Source organism: Aplidium turbinatum, chromosome 2 (assembly GCF_918807975.1).
Source record: "Aplidium turbinatum chromosome 2, kaAplTurb1.1, whole genome shotgun sequence".
NCBI classification, from domain to species: Eukaryota; Metazoa; Chordata; class Ascidiacea; order Aplousobranchia; family Polyclinidae; genus Aplidium; species Aplidium turbinatum.
In genome coordinates this window covers 51,996,902-52,018,260 of record NC_137473.1, presented here as the reverse complement: position 1 = coordinate 52,018,260, position 21,359 = coordinate 51,996,902, and the positions used below count along the sequence as shown (strand labels likewise).

Below are 21,359 nucleotides of genomic sequence, written 5' to 3'. Positions count from 1 at the left end.
AATACTTGACCCGTTGTGCTGTGTAATTTTCAGTTATCCTTTTGTGTGAGCAAGGCAGTTTCTCAAATGTTTAGATTTGACCATATTTTTGCTGTGATACTATATGATTCTTTAGCATCTCTTTTAATATGTATTTTCTTATATAGGTTCGAAAAGGGCTGTATTACTAGCCGAAAACGTTCGCTTTTTGTTTTTTGTTTTTTATAATGTTAAATGTAGTGTTGTTGCTGAGTTATGTCTGTTTATCACATGAAAGAGTACAAAATGGCTTTTGATAAATTTGTGATTTAGTTTAGAGTAAAACAGATCATTTACATCAACATAGGCAACATTGAAGGACATGCGCATTATTCTCCCTTGGCTTGGGGAGCAGCGAGCAGGTTGCTCAAAATACCCACAATGCAGCACGCGTCACGTGTTTGGATCTCGCCATTTTTTTAAGTTGGTTTCTTTGTGCTTTGTGTGTTTTTAGCGCCTGTTGCTGGTTAAAGAAAATTTTTTGGTCAGAGTGAAAGAAGTTCTGCTGTTTCACCTTACTTTGGCCTTTAAGAAGCGGAACTAGATTTTCTACAGTAGGTAAGTCAGCAGCATCAGTTTTCATCTTGCTAAATCCAAACTTTATGAATGTAGGTTTAAACTGATCAATGTTTGTTTTTTGTTGTGTTAGGCCTAGGAAGTTATTCACAAATCGTGACCAGTTTACAAATAAAATGCAGTTTTGGTGTGTGACTGTTTTTATGTGTTTTGCTTTCGCTGTGTTTTCTCACCATGTTACTTTATGTTAGTGTCACAAACATGTATTTGACTTTTGCTTGTTTGCATTGAGAAAAAATTGACAAGATATCATTGTGTTTCTTTCCGTTTAGTTTTGGGAAAAACAAGGCTATCCTATATTGAAACGTAATTTGGAAATGCTTGATGTGTAAGCCTATCCCATTAAGGAGATGGGAGGCAGCTGACTCAGTCATTGATGTACAGTGGGTTCACCAGCATGCGGACACTTTTCTTAAAATTGCTATGACTTTTGACTGGGTGACGCTAGAACGCCAATTTTTTTTTTGTAAGATTGGAAATTTCCTGTTCTACTTACGTCTACGATATGGTCACTTTCCTTGGTTTAGTTAATACCATTTCTTTCATTTTCTTTACCCTACTCTGAGCACCAAGCTGCGGACAAAGCACCAGGCTGCGGACAACCTAGAATCACCAAGCTGCGGACATAAATATGACGTCATTATTCTTAAAAGTCTTCGATAAAGTAAAAGGACTCTTGACCCTGGACTTTGCTAAAGCAAAATAATATCTTCTGTAATGGAAAAAGATTGAGTTTTTGTATGAAAAAAAATGTGTAGATTTTACGTTAGACTACAAGCTAGAGTTTCTGATAGCATTATATCTTTGAGCTGTTTTAGATTTTCTACTTCTGGTCTTGTCAGAATTAATTTTGTTGATTAATTTTTATCTTTTTTCTCAAGCATTAAATCATTGTTACGTTACTATACAAAGACATCATTTTTGTGTTGGTTTTAACGTTTCTCCCAGTCAGTCTTTATGTGTTGTTGTTTAGCAGACTAACACGGCTGTTTCTTCACTAACAATTTATTATGTACCGCTACTGGAACTGACGATTTGTCAGTAAATATTAAATATCGTGACGTCGATATCCTAAATGTTAAAATAAAACAAACTAAGATTTCTTATAAAAAAGTGTGTTACTTCGAATTCATTGATTGCTATTTCATTAGCATCTTTTGAAATGAGAAGTAGGCTACGTCACTAAAGCGTTACATTTCGCCGCCCCGATAGCTCAGTTGGTTAGCGCGTGACTTCGTGAACGAAGAAGACTCTCGGGGTGTGCGCTTGAGCAACGCATGCTAAGCATTGCGCTCAATTCAGTGGCACCTAATAGATGGAATAATTCCCCGACAACAACACTTCAACAATCGGAAATTTCACTCTTTCAATCTCGGTGACCGGCCCTGTGTCAAAAGCCTCTAGAAGTATGCGAAACTACCAGGAAAAACCTATCAAGGCTTTGTTAGTCCTATCCAATTCTGTATAGCTTATAAGAGCAGCTGCTCACAAAGACATTTTTTGTTGTGCAGCTTTCAGGGCGGTATCCAGACCTTCTTGCGTAAACGAACATTTTTTACAGCTTTCTGACCTGGCATGCTTGTAGGCCTACTGCAGTTATTAGTAAATTTTAAGTATCCTACCAACGTGTACCTTTTGAAAATGCAGTAAAAATGCTATAATATCTCACCAATAACTTAATACATAACCTTGGAGTATAAGTCGCTAAAATCTTTAATTGAGTTACTGCATAAACTAACCCTTTCTCGATGTTAGGCTAGGCTACTGTAGGCCTACAACATCAACATAGAGTAACTATATACCGGTACAGTGTAGCCTACGGCAGATTATTGTTACCTCACCAGATGATGTAGCTTATTGGCAGCCAAACTGAAGTGTCCGTAGCCTGGTGCGCCGCCTTATTTCAGATAGTCGTAACAAAAACGTGATTTTCTAATAGAAAACTGTCAGTTGGAAACCCCGTTTTCACGCATCAGTGATAAGAAGCATTGAAAAGTTTTATGTGCAAAAATCATGTTGCTTCGCCTGGAGGATTTTGTATAATGTTTGTATATGCGAAAATGAGTAAAAACTGATTTCAAGAAAAAAAGATGCATGCTTTATCAGAAAATTTGGTTAAGTCGTCTTAGAATGATTGCTTTTTAACCAAAACTTTTCATTTTTTTTTGTGTGTGACTGAAGTACCGCTGAGAGTACTTGCAAAAAATCAGATGGAAACATGAAGAATAAAAGCAGTTATTAATGAAAAACCGTCGGTGTCCGCAGGTTGGTGACTGTCCGCAGGCTGGTGAACCCACTGTAGTATTTTTGGTGCTTACTGTCTGTTGTGCAGTTTATTTATGAGTCATCAATGTTCCATCTTGCTGCTCCCACATTCTTTAGATTATCATCATCATTGTCAGCCATTGTTGTTCCACTGCAGGATGAAGGCCTTCCGAATATCTTCATAATTTTGTCTGTCTTTGCACGTTTGTGTCCAGTGTTTGTTGAATTGGTAGAGTTCGTCTCGCCATCTTGTTTTCTGTTTCCCTCTTTTGCGTTTATTGTCAAGCGGTATCCAGTCAGTAGCTCTTGTCCATTTGTCAGTTGTTTGCATGGTACGGTATGTCCTGCCCAATTCCACTTTAAACTTTTTATTGTTTGATTGATACGTATGTTTGATTTGTGTTTGTTGTTTGTATCCATTTGGCTGGTTTCCTGTCTTTTCATGTACGGTAATGTCTACGAGTACTTTTTCATGTGATCTTTGCGCAGTGTGTAGTTTAAGTGTTAGTGCTTTCGTTGAGTTCCATGTTTCTGCTCCGTACCGGTATGTCACTGTTGGGAGAATGCATTGAACTTTAAAATATTGAGCTCTCTCTTCCAAATGCCTTTGACTGTGTAACAAGTTTGTTCAAAATGCATCAGATGAGTATTACTGGATGCAACCTAGTTTGTACCATGAACAGTTCGGACCGTCAGTTCGTACCGTACCTTGAAAAGTTGGAGAAGAAAAATTAAAAAAAGCCCAAGTCGCTGATTGCAGTTTTCGCAATCATTTTAAAATTTTCCCCCTGAAAAGATCGAGAGAAAAAATAGCTCAAAACCGAAGTCCGCTGATCGCAGTTTCCGCAAACAATTTTCCGCAGTTTCCGCTAACTCTAACCATAGAGTAATCTATGCTCTAACCCTCGCTGATCGCAGTTTCTGCAAGCATTTTTTCGCAGTTTCCGCAAATGTTTTTCCGCAGTTTCCGTTAACCCTTACCCTACTTGTAACCATAGAGTAATCTATGCTCTAACCTTAACCCTTGCTGATCGCAGTTTCCGCAAGCATTTTTCCGCAGTTTCCGCAAATGTTTTTCTGCAGTTTCCGCTAATCTTTACCCTAACCATAGAATAATCTGACACTTATAAAATAGAATAATCTGACACCATAAAATAATTTGACACTACAGAGACAGGCATGGGTGCGCCTCAACCGTCTTCGTACGGTCGTCGGGCTTTTCCGCTCAACCATGCACCAATGTTGAATGGCTTCTTCCTCCTCCTCCTGTGAATGTGGTGCCGAGGAACAGACCGCAGACCACATCATCAATGACTGTACCATCTTCAAGCCACCTAACGCAGTGGAAGGTCTGCGCGTCATGGATGATGAAACTAAAGACTGGCTACTCTCTAGCAGCCTTCCAGTGTATCGCAGTTTCCGCAAACATTTTTTCGCAGTTTCCGCTAACCGCAGCTTCCGCTAACCCTAACCCTCAAGTTTGTTTCAAATTGTTTGGGGAAACTCCGATCAGCGACTTCGGCTTTTTTTTATTTTCTTTCTTGATCTTTTCAGGGTACGAACTGACTGTACGAATGGTTCAAGGTACGAACTAGGTTGCACCCAGTTTTGCTTCATAATTTATTCAGAATAAATGCATATTGTAATATTATAGTATGCTAGTGAGTTTGCTGTTTTGTTATATAATTAAAATTAACTGTCAAAGCGCAATGTATTAAATGTCATATCAGTGTTGCCAGATTGGCCATTTTTAATAAGTCCAACAAATTTTTTACGCAGTGGCTATTTTTCCATATATTAATATAGCCTTTGAGGTTATATGCACATGTCCACTCGAGCATGACTTATTGTTTTTATTCACTTTCTCTTTTAAAATAAAAAAACGACAGAACAACAACATTCACAAACTTTGCTGAAGGAACTTGCACGTCATCTTTGTTTCGATTACATTTTTGCTGCTAACAAGTTAGTTTGGTGCAGTCCTGGAAATTAGCGACGGCACGTGGCAATTGTCGTGGTAAATGCTGCCGCGAACGTCAAAATGGCCATTCTGCTACGGCAATAAAAATGGGGTCCCACAAATTATCCATAAGTACCCATAAGCACCATAAGTCGCGTCGAATTACCCATAAGTCGCGTCAAATTACCCATAAGCCCCATAAGTCGTGTCGAATTACCCATAAGCCGCATAAGTCGCGTCGAATTACCCATAAGCCCCATAAGTCGCGTCGAATTACCCATAAGCACATATAGTCTCTCAAAACAATACACACGCACACACACGTAAGGGACCTCTGTTAATCACATGTAGAAACGGATTGGCATGTACGACGCACGTGACTTACAGGTGTTTTGGGGATCGGCGGAGCATTTTTTCAATTTTTTTTTTTTTAATAATTTTTTCCTTGAAATCTCCGTATTATTTCCGAATCCAATTACCCGATAAAAAAGCGGTTTTTAGATTCGATTCTGGATGGATTCGAAATTCTACTTTGGGCATCCCTAGTGTAGGCTAATAATCGCTTTTTGCTTTCTCTGTTCTGTCACATTCTGGATGTGCTTGATGGTTATGTGCCAATGTTTCATTTTTCTGCGAGAACAGTGAAGTGCTGGATGATAAATAAAACAATTTTTATCATTTTTTCTAAAATGTCCGAATTTCAGACTGATACGGTATGATACTGTCTGAATTCCCTCGGGATTACCTGGCAACGCGCAGCCGCAGAGACTGGTTTGTGTGCTTACAATAGCAGTTTTTTCTTGCAGAATGACTAATTATTGTTGTTTTATGTTAAACAATCATAAATAAATAAAAACGTTGAACATTGTTGTGGCACAGTTTATTATTAGTCTAAAAACGAATCAACAGTGTACACTATGGCCTACTAATGGCAGATCCAGGGGGAGCGATCGTCCCCCCCCTAAAACACAGAAGAGTAACTTCATTCAAGGTGTATTTGCAAAGTGGGAATAATGTAGAACTACACATTATTGTTTTTGTTGAAATCCACCCTCAAAGGTTACTTGCTGGATCCACCCCTGCTATGTAGGCCGTACAAGTACCTCTGCCAAACCAACAAACTGCACTTGCATACTTTGCATTGTTGCTATGACGCTTTTTTCGCGCTAGATTGATCACAGAGTTTCCAGAGAGTTTCCTTGTTTCATCACTTCTCTTTTTTTTGTGAGAAACGTAATACCGGTATGTTGTGGCTGACAGATCAATGTAAACAGCTCAAGTTCTAAGTGAACAACTGTAAATGGCTTATTCAGTTGGTGACGCTTAACAGGTTAATCAGCAGAAATATCGCACCAAGGCCTCACTTTGGACTATTTTACTTGCTGTGAACACTCATGCAGTCTTCAAAATTAGCATATTTTTACTTCGCAAAAACGTTGACAAGGCCAAACGGCAAAAGTTGAAATTGCCTCGGCAATTGCTGAACATTTATTACGAAAAGATTGTACCAAAATATGTAAAACGAGAAGCGAAAAATATGCTAGAGTAGTCTATCACGACCGCACTGTTTGATTTGTTGTGATGTAATAATACCAAAAGCAGTGATAAAGTGAGCAACGCGATACGCATGCTGTTACGGTGTATCATGTTAAATAACTCGTTGGGGGGGGGGAAAGTAAGTTAATTTTGGGTTGATTCAACATTCAAGTCAGCACAAATCAATTTAATTTTCCCGGTGGGTTCGGGTTATATGCGTAACAATAACGCCCAATAAGAAATTTACGTTTGTTTTACATTAATTCGACATCTAGCGACGTTGAATTATCATGAAATAACGTTATTTGCTCAATCAGGTACTGGTAACAAATCAATAGCTACCGGTACCTATGAGAAGGTTGCCTCGATTTACGTATACACTACACTAAGATAATTTCGGCACAATTGGGATACTGCAAGCAACACAAAGTCTGTTGGATAAAGAACTAGTCGGAATCATCGGAAGCTGTATCGAAGGATGAGGTTGTCGCGTCGTCACTGGAATACTTGAAGAGACGCAAAACTGCCTGTTCATGAACGTGCGATGCCATATGATCGGAATCATTACTTTACTGCTGAAGAACCATTCCTCTAATTTTGTATCACTTTTTATATTTGCAATGACACCGGTAAAAAAATAAGCATTCGATGAAAGACTAACTTTTGCGTAACAATTAAGCCAGTATTTATAAGGTTGCAAACTTTTTACAGTTCACAAGAGCATTGTCAGCGCATAAAATGATGTGATGCTCTAGTCTAGGCTAACGCTGAGCTGGTTTTTTTTTCGGTCATTGACCGATTTTTTAGCAAAATGTCCGAAAAAAATATAGTCAATTCGGTCAAAATGTCCGAAAAAATATATAGTCAAAAAGTCAGAAAAAAACAACGTTTCTTAGCAAAACTTAATGTTGTAGCTAGACAGCAAGTGCAAATTTTGGTTTGTATCAGCTACTAAAAGGAAGTATTTTCATCAGAAAAAATGACCGAAATAAATAAAAAATGACCGAATTTTTTCAAGTAATTTTAGACAAATGACTGAAAAGTATCAGCAAAAAAAAAAAACCTAGCCGCCGAGTGACACACGATGAAGGAGAAGGGCATAAAACTTCGTTTGATTAAAGCATACGGCAATTGCCGCCGCAATCCAAGGTTTGTTGATTTGGCGATGGCAATGTTTTTGCCGTCATAGATGGAAGCTAATTTCGTGGGCTGTTTGGTGGCTTTGAACAAACAACAGTAACATTATTTGTTTAAAAATAATAGTTTCTTCAATGTTTGGTTTATTTTTATTTCTGATTATCACTACCACCACAAAACACAATATACGCCTAACCTAACAGAAGTAGAAGCGACGAGACATGAATATTGTAACGTGGATCTAGTTTACAAATGGCACGGTCGCAACATCTAATGTATATATAATTTGAAAGTTTTGGTTTGCAATTTGTTTTGTTTTATTGCTATCGCTTTCATATGTGTATTATGCATGTGCGACTTGACATTTCACAAAAAGATACGGAGCTGACGTATAGGCTTACAGCACAGCACGTCTGAGCACATATTGCTGTTAAACATCATGCTCGACTGAACTTGTGCATATAGCCCCAGAAGCTATATTCACAATATATGGTAAATATAGCCTAGCTGCTGATATTTTATCTATGACAAATATAAATTAAAAGTAGCTGTATTTGCAGCTTCAAATTCCATGCAAAATTTGTCGTTTTTTTCATCACTCTTAAATTGCTCCTGCACAAAGTCTGCTTTACTATTTCATGTGAGCTGATAGGACCAACATCGTTTACAAGACAAATTTTGTTGTCTGATTCTTTGGCACCTTTGATATATTCTATTTGAATAAGGACCTTCTGATGATCCCCCTTTTAGGGTGAAACAGGCTGTCAAGGGTTTAGGGAGTAATATCTATATTTGATTTGATATAGGCTATAGCCTATAATACGGGTCCACGTCTTTTAGGCGCTGGTCTAATAGGCGCGCACACTGTGGCGTCTGGATATTTATGGAATGGCCCGTTTCGGTGAGTCCGTTTCGGTGAGTCCGTTTCGGTGAGTCCGATCCCTTAACGGGGGATTTTTTCAATTTTTTTTTTTAATCATCGGGTACCGTGGCCTAATTATCATTGCCGTTTTAGGGTTAGGGGTTAGGAGTTAGGGTTAGGGGTTAGAGGTTAGGAACTCACCGAATCAGACTCACCGAATCGGACTCACCGAATAGTAGCAGACCCGGATATTTAGGTGCGGAGCACTGTGGCGCCCGTTCATTTAGGTGCTATTCCTAGTAAAGTCTGTAGATTGTATCAGCTTAGCAGGTAGGGGCGTAGGGCAATGCTTTTCACACAAAATATTATATTGAACAGGAAAATATATTATTTTGTTAATGCGTGTGCGTTGTTGGTCATGGCTTCAGTGAGTGAAGTTGCTTAAACCGCCAATGCTTTTTCACACAAAATGTTATATTCAACAGAAAAAATATATGGGTGAAGCTGCTTAAACCGGGAATGATTTTCACACAAATTGTTATATTGAAGAGAAAAATATGTCATGGCTTCAGTGAGTGAAGCTGCTTAAACCGGCAATGATTTTCACACAAAATGTTATATTGAACAGAAAAATATGTTATGGCTTCCGTGAGTGAAGCTGCTTAAACCGGCAATGATTTTCACATAAAGTGTTATATTGAACAGAAAAATATGTTGTTTTTTAATGCGCGTGTTCAGCATTTATTTCTTAGTCCAGGTTTGCGTCGGCAAAAGCTTTATCAATAAATTATTCAAGTTTCCGAACATGTATGAGTTCACTTTTAGTTAGGTCAAATAATAACTACACTAAACATCAGTAAAAAATGTACCGTAGCCTGTATTCAACCGGGCGGTAGGCTTAAGTGAAGAGTAACTTAGTTTTCCGTCAAAACCCCGACTAGGTTTAATAACGAGCGAAGTTCCACCATTATGCTTGCAACTTGTAGCCAAGGTGTAGCCTATATGCCCTGTAGAAATGTATTCATGTGAACAGTAGTAGAGCGTCTTACGCGTTCTCGTCACATGGCCAATCCATCCCGAACAGAAGTAATTGCGAAAGATAACAGATTAAGTAAAGTTCCATCTGGCTGCAACTTGTGTTCAGGATGCATTGCAAATATCCTGTAGAAATGTGCTAATATCAAGAGTAGTAGAGCGTTTTCACGCACCTCAACTCCACACGATCTATCCGTCTCAAGTAGAAGTAATTATTAAAGGTAACAGATTGCACAAAGCTGCGCCTTTAAACCGGCAACTTCTACTCCAGAAGTACGTGTCCTGTGGAGATCAGGTGGTCTACTGGTCTAATTGCCCTGCATATAAGCCGATGTTGGATGTGAGCACTTCACTTGCACTGAAAAGTTTGGTAAGTTTGCCACATCATAAAGCAAAGATTGATATGGCAGCTTCGATTATTTCAACTTCATGTAATCGTGAAAAAATTGCTTCTGATGGCTTCATGTATACGTTGCAGTGTTTGATTGCGCATTTTTCGTATTTATTAATTGTTTAATAAAAATCTTCATCCTTCCACCTCGTGTAGCCTACCTTCTCAAACAAAAGAGCTTGCTGTGGGTTCTTTGCTGTAGCCTAGGCTACTTGCAAAGTCAGGCACTGCACACCAAAATTTTAACCACCCGCTTCAATATAGGCTAAGGTATGATTTTTTTACTGATGTTTAGTGTAGTTATTATTTGACTTAAACTCTTTCGCAACCACCGAGGTCAAGACGTTTAATCTAAATAACGAGACATTTTTCACACAAATCTGTTTTTATTTACGCCGTAAAAACATCTCATGTGATCGACGTAGACGCACAATCTTGACATCAAATGAAAGCATACATCTTCAGCAATCCGAAGATGCAAAGCTTTGCAATAAAATTTAAAACATTCAATGTACGGCTAGCAACTTTCCATACGGTGTTTTTTCTAATTTATAAAAAAAATTAAAAATTGGCAGAAAAGTGTACTTCATTATAATCTTTACTACCCAAGCATGATAAAATAATTTGAAAATATATGTAGTTTAATCGAATGCCAAAACAATTCTGCACATAAGAAAAATTTTACTTCGTTTCTGCGCGCAATGCTTTAGGAGTGCATCAAACGCCCCATGATTTCAAAAAGATGTTTGGATTTTAATGCCTATCCTCTCAAATGTTACACTTGTTGGTAGAAGCGCGTATGCCAAAAATGAGTGAAATTGGAGGTGGTCCTGGGTGGCCACCGGCCATTTTTATGCATTTAGGGTCGTTTCTCGGAGCCGCACTATACAAAAATTTTGGTTTTGTTATTTTACACCCCAACCTAGTCATACTTGGTATCAAATTAAAGGTCTTCATGAGAGGAATACAAATATAACAAAGTTATGTAACAATTTTATTCAGAAACGATGGTTCGATGGATTTTTTCATTCAAAAAAATAGTTAAAACATACATTTTCAGGAATTGTCTGATATGAGGCATAAAAATTTGTCATACAAAGTAAATGTGCAATGTGCATTTTTGTCACAATTATGTAATCGCGATTTGTCATACAATGTATGGTAAATGTACGTTTTTTCACATTTTTATCAAAAAGTTATCACAACGCCAATTGTCACTACTCCAACTTTGCTCGTTTCCGCAAATTAGCCCTCGCTTTGTGGTTGCATTCAACTACTTGAAGAGGATTTTGGAAGTGGTCTTCTCTTCTTGCAGCTGAGGCAAAATCAGTTGTGAGCTTTACTGCTCTCTCTGCATGGTCATTCACAACATTTAGCCCATCCACAATGGCCTTGGCTGCCTGGAATTGTTCACTGTTCTGCCAAGTGTCAACATCCTCTGCTAGGAAGGTCATATCCAGGTGAAGAAGTTTGACTGCAAACCAAGAGTCCTATTCACAAATCACAAGATCAGCCAGGGTTGTCACTTCTGTAATTTTTGGAAACAACGGTTTACCATATTTGGAACCATGGCGATATTTTAGCGGGTCTGCTACTATTCGGTGAGTCCGATTCGGTGAGTCCGATTCAGTTAGTCTGATTTGGTGAGTTCCTAAGTTCTAACCCCTAACCTTAACTCCTAACCCCTGACCCTAAAACGGCAATGATAATTAGGCTACGGTACCCGATAATTAAAAAAAAAATTGAAAAAATCCCCCGTTAAGGGATCGGACTCACCGAATCGGACTGACCGAAACGGGCCATTCCGTATTTTGGCATGCTTGGCAACTCATCTGGCTGTATGGCCAGCAACACATTTGCAAGGGCACGGTGCTCCTTTTGAGGTACTACATTTCTGAATAGTGCCAAAACAACTAGTTCCGGAGTTAGATACTACAAATGTCTATCAAAGGCAGTCACAGCATTGACTGAAATTGTTGAGTTGACAGCTTTATAGCTTAGCAGAGTCTTGTATAAGCACAGATCAAGCCATGGGGCATTTGAAGCAGACTGACATAAGAGCCACCTCTTCTTTAGTTTCTTCGGAGCTATCTGCAGAGGCACTATCATCAGAGGCTACAGGACTTTTCACCACTTGTATACTGGATGATTCATGACGTTGCCATCTTAATGCTTCCGCTAAGAGGCGATTTTATTTTCTTTGATCTTTAGCAGCTTTCTTGTTGTCAACACCACCAAATGAGGCTGCTCTGTCAGATTTCATAGATTCTAAAAATTCTCTATCTTCCTCATTCTTAATGCTTGTCGTTGCATCTTTTGTCCATACTCCAAAGGTCTTATCAAGATGTTCATTCATGGAATGCAACTTAGCCAAAGTGTTTGGAGATTCTCGGTGAGAAACTGGTATTTGACGCAATTTGTTATTGTCATTAAGAAGGTCAAGTATTAGTTTGCAGCATTGCTGGTCAGAAAGCATAGGAATATTTGCTTTACCATAGAATGTTTTCAGCTGGTCAAGGACTATGCTGGCAGCTTTCCATTTGAGAGGCGGTGTTTGTTTGCCTTCACCTATTTCTATCTGGATATGCCACATCACACATCGAAGAACCTGCCAACAAGTTGGGAGGCGTACTCCTGTCATTGTGCCATCTTCTTCTGTAATAGCATTGCCAAGACCAAACATGGCCCTTGAGAGTCTTGTCTTCTCACCTTCCATTGTTACAGCTTGTAAGCACGTTCACATTTTAGCTAAATACTCAAGATTTAATAATAATAATACACTTTATTGACCTCGTTTTTTATTTATACTGGCAATATACAGCTGGCACAAAATGACTTAGGACCTAGAAGTATTTTAAGGATTTGCAATACAGTACAGCTGTACTGTACTGCAAACCTTTAAAATACTTCTAGGTCCTAAGTCATTTTGCGCCAGCTGTATATAAAAAGGTCTATTAAATAAGTTTTCGCCTGAAAGTGTGTTATCTACCATCCTTCTATCAACTAATCTAACTAATCAATGCCACATGTGGACTTGTTCAGGTATTTGAAAGGACCCTTTTAGGCTTACTGGAAGTTTCTTACAGACAATCATTTGACAATATTTCACACATTTAAGAACCAGGTTAAAGTGTCACAGGTTATATAGGTCGCTACTAAGCAAATAACAGAGTGGTTCACAAATAAGAACTATGCCAGATAGTGATTATGTCTCTAGATTAATTAGGTTCACTGTTAAAAAGGAATTTCAGAGTGGCTGTTGGAGTGAAAACTACGTTGGGTGGACTAATTTAGTTTGCAATGCTTAATTAAATAAAATGTTAGACAGTTTCTTTGTATTCCTCTCATCAAGACCTTCAATTTGATACCAAACATGACTAGGTTTGGATGTAAGACAACAAAATCAAAATTTTTACATAGCGTGGATCCGATAAGGGGCCCTAAATATATAAAAGTGGCCGGTGGCCCCCCAGGACCACCTTCGATTTCACTCATTTTTGGCATACGCACTTCTACCAATCATTGTAACATTTGAGAGAATAGGCATTAAAATCCAAGAACCTAAGGGCGTTTGATATACCTGGTATATACAGCAGAATGATTATGGAGAAAATTTGGAAAATTTTAAGCAAAAAGTTTACGTAAATTAGCCTACAGTCTTTTTGATCGAGAAACATTTTGTGTGAAAAGCATTCCCGGTTTAAGCAGCTTCACTCACGGAAGCCATGATATAATTTTCTGGCAAGCTGCCATGCTGATGCAATCTACATACTTTACTAGGAATAGCACCTAAATGACCGGGCGCCACAGTGCTCCGCACCTAAATATCCAGACGACCACAGTGTGCGCGCCTATTAGACCAGCGCCTAACTGTCAGCGCCTAAAAGACTTGCTCCCTATAATACGTTGCTTTTTCAACAAATTTTCTATTTACAGATATTCAAACTGACATCACTTGGATTAAGGTGGTTCACAACAAAAGTTGTTAGAAGATGATAGTAAGTATTATATATTTTGTTTTAGTCAACACAATTAACAGAGCTCTTGTATGTACATTGTACCCTACTGAATACTCAATCACACTTGTTTGACCGGAATGGCCCGTTTCGGTGAGTCCGATTCGGAGATTTCCCTATTCGGAGACAGCCTTTTTCGGAGAGTTCCCTATTCGGAGATTTTTTTTGAAAATTATTGGGTACGGTAAGTTATAGGCGAATTCTTCGTAAACAATTCTTCGTAAAGCAATTCTTCGTAAGCAATTCTTCGTAAAACAATTGTTCGTAAACAGTTGTTGGTGAAATGAAATCCTTAAAAGAATTTTTCGTAAAGCATTTCTTCGTATACATCAAATCTCCATTGCATGCACGAATAAATGCTTTGGAAAGAATTGTTTTACAAAGAATTAACTTTACGAAGAATTGTTTTACGAAAAATTGCTTACGAAGAATTGCTTTACGAAGAACTGTTTACGAAGAAAACGTCGGACACCGGTACGGTACCATAGCCTAATTGTCATTGCCGCTTTTACATCGTTTTAACGTCGCTAAACGTTCAAATCGTGCAGAAAAAATAGAAATAAAATGTTTAAACAATTAAATGAAAATTCGTGGGTATAGTAGCTTAATTATCATTGCCGCTGTTACATCGTTTTAACGTCGCTAAACGTTGAAATCGTGCAGAAAAAAGTAGTGGAAGCTTTAGATGAGTGGGGTTTAGACCTAACCATTGAGAATTGAGATCTTAAGACTAAAAAGCGAATTAACTATATTTTTGAACTATTAATGTTTGCTCAGATAAAATTGACATGTATCCTGCGTCGCCTACTGCATGTAAACTTAGAATATATTACTTATTAGAATCCTCACCTATTACAAAATTCTAAATCCAACGACGCCTTCTGTTTATTTACAGTAGAGAATTTTGTATTTTATTCCACAATATCGTTTCTTTTATAGTTGAAATTCTCGAAGCTTTAGATGAGTGGGGTTTAGACTTAACCACTGAGATCTTAAATCATATTTATGACACCGGAAAGACCCTAGTGATATGGTACGTTCCATATTCATAACTTTACCAAAGAAAACCGGAGCAACAGAATGCTCACTTCATATCTTAAATATCTTTGCTATGTTGACGTGTATTGTTTTTGATATGATGGTCACAAATAAAAACAATTCAACTGAACTGACATGACAAATTTTCATTTAATTGTTCAAACATTTTATTTCTATTTTTTTTCTGCACGATTTGAACGTTTAGCCACGTTAAAACGATGTAAAAGCGGCAATGATAATTAGGCTACGGTTCCCAATAATTTTCAAAAAAAATTTCAAAAAATCTCAGAATAGGGAACTCTCCTAATCGGACTCACCGAATAGTAGCAGACCCTGTTTGACAGCCCTCTAAGCTTCTTTACTTTTGCAGCGATCAAGCATGGCCTACCAGAACTTCTTCCCCACTTATATTTTCACTGCCAGACGCAAGAATTTAATAAACAGATTTTTAAAAACACAAAATTTTAGGACTTTTATATTTTCGCTGCCAGATGCAAGAATTTGGCAAAGTCCTAAAATTTTGTGTTTTTAAAAATCTGTTCATTAATATTCTGTTTTTGCATTCACTGGGGTGAGAACAAGGCTCTGAAACATATTTGCAGTTGTCTTTATATGCAGTTATGCACTGCTGTGGATGTCAAGATGGTCTTCAAGTTTTTATAAGTTGGCGCTCGAAACTTTTTGCGAAACTTTCATCAGCAATACCGTACTTCTCATCAGCGTGTTTGACTTTGCCTTGTTTGTGAAAAAAGGTTGCAGGTGCGGGTTAAAAGAAAATGGCTATGGAAGCCGGTGACCAAACATGGCCTTCTGGTGTCATAGTTTTAATGGCTATTTAATGACTTCTTGGCGGCCATGGCCACTTAGAGCTCTGCATAGAGCTTTCATAACCTTATAACCATGTACGGTATAGGCCTATTGTATTTAGTATAGCTTTTGTGATTAAATCCAGCAATGAAAATGATGTTTTATGTACGGTACCGTCGGTACCGTAAAAACTTGCCGTTTTATGACAAATAATTATAATACATCATTAATGTGCAACTGTATCCTGGACAACACATAAACAATAAACATTGACTTTTTGCCTTCCTATTTACCAAACCTAAACCTTCGGCCACTAAGCACCACCAGTGTCCCTTAGCAAGGGTCCACTAGTTTCTGCAGCCTTGTCTAATACATACGGTATATATATAATTGTAAATTGTTGCTCTGCATTAAATTGATGTATATTTACAACTGTGTTACTCTAAACAACAAATCCATTTTGCTTCATTTTTATTAAGCTGGATAATCTAGTCATAGAATTCTAAACAGATGACCTTGTCGCAGTACTACCATATTTTAAAACTCTTGAAAATATTTCTTTCAGAACACCTTGGAACAAGACAATTAACAACCTTAGTAATAGGCTGTGAGTAGATTTAAAAAAAAAATGGTTTTAATAACTGTGATTACAGATGCAATACAACAGACAACTGAAAGCTGCAAAGGAACATTTAGTCATAAGTCAGCTGCTCCCATTATTTTGGCATATGGGGTGCAATTGCAGTGAATATATGTGTTGTGTATTTTCAATTTTTTGATACGGTGTGTTTTATTCTTAATGCATTTAAGCCCTGAAGCTCTTTGTTATATTGTTGATTGATTGACTTATTTTACAGCTTTAAACAACTGTTCTTCGAAGTTCTACTGGTCATAAGCAGTTTAACAAAGGTATTTTCAATATATATATTTAGTTCTAAATTCAAAATTTGAAAACAGTGTTTTGTGTGCTGTTAGCTTTCACTGTTTTTCCAAGTTAGGCCTGTAATATAGGCCTATTGAGCCGAGGTGATTCTCTGCCATTCTTGTACATTGTACATTAGGGTTGTTCAAAAAACATTTTTTTGTCGAATTTCAGTGGGGACCCCCTGGAATTGTTAGATTGCATCTAAAAACCCCACAAACCAAATCTGAGCACGTTTGGTTGAGTATTAACCGTGCAACGTCAATTTGAAAATTTAGATTTTGATTAAAATTTTTGAAATTTTTTTACCCCCCCCCCCCTGAAAAAAAAATTTTTTTTTCAACTTTTTTTGCATTGCCTGCAATGGAATAGCTGTAAATTAACCTGTTTACAGTTTAAAAGCGAGTAGTCATGGTATAAATGTCACATTTTAACAATAGTTGTGAGGTTGTTTTATGCGAAAAATGGCTTTTTTGCATGTTTTCATGAACTTCGGATAAGTTCTGAATGTTGATACAATTGTGTGAATATTAACTGCACTATTTTTTGATCTTTGACATGACAGATCATTGTGAGTTGTCTCTCTCTTGTATAACATTATGTCGAACTTCGTATGTAACTGATAAGCTGTAGTCAACTGATCTTTTTGATTTTTTCATTTAGATATTATTCTAGAACAAAAATTTGTGAAAAGTGATAGAGTTTGTTCCTGATTGCATAATTACTGTACAAGTACAGTGCTGTAATTCTGCAAATTTGTTTACCTGCTGCCATAGGCGCCGACTTTTATTTTTGCACGGGGTGGCGGATAGCACAATATGGCAACCTAAAAACTTTAGCCAAGGGAATTCGCTCTCCCACGATTTTTGATAGCTTCTCCCTTCAATAGCGATTATCCTGCTCGTGCACGGTTCTTTCACCTCCTTGATCGTGCTAACGCCTTTTGGCAGTGGCACACTTTCGTTTCGTTCAGGCGTTTGGTCACTTTCATGCTGGCTGAAATCCTGACTAGAAGCAACAAAAAATGACTCAATGGAGGGCCGCAATTTTGAACACTTTTTCGGTGGCATCTTTAAGCTGAATAAAACTGGAATGTCGGCGAAAACTTTTACTGGACTTTTCGTAATTTTTTCTATGATGTAACAAGCAACTCCTATGTCAGACCAATAAATTCCAGCCTCAGACTTTTACTGGACGACTTTTCGTAATTTTTTCTATGATGTAACAAGCAACTCTTATGTCAGACCAATAAATTCCCGCCTCACAGTTTGTCACGCATTGACACGCAATATTACTGCATGAAGTAGAAGAAGTTCAAATTGAAGTCGCCAGCAGTGGCCGAGTGGTTTAGCGCGTTGGGCTCGCAGTCGAGAGCCTGCATGTTCGACTCCAGCCACCCGCACTTGCTGTTTTTTCTCTGGGCAAGAAACTTTACGATAATTGCCCAGTGATCGCTTTCGAGTAATGAGTAGTACCAATTTTAAGTCATAAGTAGAGTAGACAACCGGAAACAGACATTGCCGTCGGCTGCAGCGTGGGTCAGGAGTACGTCGGAAGGCGTACACCGATGCATAGCGCTCAAGTCCGCTTTCCCGCAATGCAGGATAAAGATAATAAAATGCAGGGTTGAAAAACAAATAAACAAACAAAGTAGAAATTAAAGCATGAAGTAGATGACAGTACACTCCAATTGAAATCGAAAAATAATTCAAAAAATCTTGAGTAATTGAAAAAGGTTGCTTTTATTATTAGGAATTGGCAGGGGGCGTAGCTTTCCTCGAATAGAATCATGTAAACGTGTAAATTTGCAGAACGTTAAAACTGCTACTTTACTAAGTGCACTTTTTAAATGAAACTTAAAAAGTTTTGAAAATTGCATTTTTTTAATGAAATTTGAAAATAGATATTCATTGAGGGGATGGAGCTATCAATCATCGAGATAGTTTTATTTCCAAGTATTTTATAGCTGTCATAATTTATAGCCATATTATAAGCAGTTTAAAAATTTTCAAAAATAATTTTTGGGGAGGCAATGGAAAGATCGTATTTTATTGATTAATAAATCCCATTGTAAACCTAACAAATGTAACAATGACTTATGACAAGTAACAAATAAAACAATATTAACAACAACAAGGAAAAAACTCGTAGCCACGTGTTGCGTAATCTTCACGTAGCTTGCTTGATGTTACGCGAGTATCATGCTTGTGACAAAAACAATCATTTTCTTCGCAATACTGTATTGGGTCACCTCTTGCTTTACGTTGACTTGAAGCGAAAACCAATGATCAAAAAAAGATTTAAACGTCCGTTCAAACTACATTTATTTGCAATAAGTAATGTATCCCAAACGGGGTGGCTGCCACCCCGCCACAGCGGTTACGGGGTGGCGTGGCCACCCCGTAACCCCGTAAGTCGGCGCCAGTGCCTGCTGCCATGCATTCTACACGTTCAAAAGATGTGGAAGTATTTTTAATCGGAAAGCCCAAAGATCAACCATTCTCTCAGTTACAATTTCCAACAAAGAGAGCTGTTTTACAAAGGTTTCTTTTCTATTTGAAAATTCAGAAAAAGCCAAGACAGGATGCTGTGGCCACTACATGCAGTGAGATTGAATTCCTGTGGAAAAAGATCTCTGGAGGATCCACACCTGAATATTCCTGTTTTCAGACCAAGAAAACAATCAAACTGTGGAACGAGCACAGGCTCGTAAACATCCCAAACAAGGTAATACGAGAAAAGAACAGTTTGACGCTGATTTGGATACCCTTTTTTGATATAGCAAAAGCAAATGTTAAAGAAAAACTTAATGAAGAAGACTATGCTTTCGTGAAAGATCAACAAGGTCAGCGAAAGTCTACATTTGGATGCAAAGCTAAAGCATTGGAAAAACGCCTTCTACGGAAAAGAAGAGCAGAAGAAGTTGAACTGGGAATAAAAAACAAATCGGTGAAGGAGATGGAAGTATTAAATTCTGTGGAGAGTGACCTTGTTTTCCTAAGCAACAGTGATACTGATGCCAGTTCAAGCTGTGTGACCAGAGAAGATTGGGAAGGTACACCCAACATCCCAGCGAAACCACAATCTGTTTCCTTAGAAGTGCCAAGCCAGATAACTAAACTGCCACAAGTCATAGCAGCTGCTGATTGCCATAAGATCTCAAGTAATGCATTAAATGATGTTTTGGCTGCATTAATTAGAAATCTTATGGCGATCAGCAGCTGGGTGCTCAGATTTGGTTTGTGGGGTTTTTAGATGCAACCTAACAATTCCAGGGGGTCCCCACTAAAATTCGACAAAAAAATGTTTTTTTGAACAACCCTATTGTACATTCGGGTCTGCTACTATTCAGTGAGTCCGATTCGGTGAGTCCGATTCGGTGAGTCTGATTCGGTGAGTTCCTAACCTCTAACCCCTAACTTTAACTCCTAACCCCTAACCCTAAAACGGCAATGATAATTAGGCCACGGTACCCGATAATTAAAAAAAAAATTTGAAAAAATCCCCCGTTAAGGGATCGGACTCACCGAATCGGGCCATTCCGGTACATTCAGTAATTCTGAACCAGACCAAATTTGGCTTAATAAGCTGGTGAAACCATGGGCTTAATCAGCAGTACTGCCGTGTTTGAATGAGATACTGAAGAAGCCATGATTATGATGCCGAAAGCTTCAACAATGGTTTCTCAATAATATTGTTTTGTTTGTTGCAGCAATATGACTGAATCTATGATGTTACCAGATGATTTGGTTGGATTAAGTAAGTTTGGTGATTTTACATTGATAGAAATATAATTTTAATACGAAATGGTGTGTGTGCTTGTAGTTGTATTCAATTTTGACAATTCTATAGTTTCAAGTTTTTTCATTACCTTATTTAACTACCGTACCAGTAAATTTAATAAAATTTTCAAAATTTGTTTTGTTTTCCATATTCAGTGAAGTAGTCCACTAAAGTGTAAGTTTATGTATGTTTTAGTTATTTTTGAAATTTTTGGCTTCTTTTTAACATTACATTTACAAGTGGCTTGTCATCAGTTAGTTGAGACCTGTGCAATGATGTTTTCCTGTGGTTAAGATGGTGCTAGCCTGTGAAGATAACAAAAACAACTTCAACTGAGCTTAGGTTTCAACTTGTATGTACTGCAGTACGCAATCCTTAATTTTTTGTGTGAAAAGTTTTAATCACTATTTTGTGATAGTTATCGGTCGTGGTGGTGAGAACATCATGCGCATGCAGCGTGAAACAGGATGCAGAATTCAAATCACACAAAGTATTCCCGGTACCAAAGATCGGCCTTGTACTCTTTCTGGCACAGCAGAACAAATTGAGTTAGTACAATTAGATATAGGCTAATTTGGCTATTGCAGATGCTGATAGACTTTTTTCACATATTTCAGTAGCATGCCACATAGCCACTGCGTCTTGGAAAATATGCCACATATAGCATGCCACTGCCAACCACCAAAATATGCTCTGGCTTTGATGAAGTAAAACTTGGAAATGTACATATTCATGCATGTTTATCAAGTCATTCTGGATTAAAATTTTGTACCATTTTAGCCTGACTTTCGGAAGCTTAGTTTTTGATTTTGCAACTTGTAGGCCCAGACATGAAAGTGTCCATACTGTCATACCACATGATTTAGGTACTGCACAACCACCTTGCTATTGATTTCGTTTTACTTTTTAATTGCAGATTGTTTAAACATATATAAACAAACATTGTTGTTAGGCCTAAAATACAAACATCAAGCACCCGAGAAACACACTGTGGTCGAAATTGCATCAAAATC

The 21,359-nt window shown here is 37.8% G+C and overlaps 1 protein-coding gene across 1 annotated transcript in view; it reads left to right on the top strand.

Moving 5' to 3' along the window:
- Positions 1 to 435: 435 nt before the first annotated feature.
- LOC145788206 (far upstream element-binding protein 1-like) overlaps positions 436 to 21,359 on the top strand; it is a 41,740-nt gene continuing 20,816 nt past the window's right edge. The window contains exons 1-6 of the mRNA XM_082599900.1: positions 436 to 576; positions 13,717 to 13,778; positions 16,207 to 16,248; positions 16,499 to 16,550; positions 20,276 to 20,322; positions 20,765 to 20,894. Coding sequence (XP_082456026.1) covers positions 20,280 to 20,322; positions 20,765 to 20,894 — 173 coding nt within the window. The 5' untranslated portion in view covers positions 436 to 576; positions 13,717 to 13,778; positions 16,207 to 16,248; positions 16,499 to 16,550; positions 20,276 to 20,279. The remainder of the gene's footprint in view (positions 577 to 13,716; positions 13,779 to 16,206; positions 16,249 to 16,498; positions 16,551 to 20,275; positions 20,323 to 20,764; positions 20,895 to 21,359) is intronic.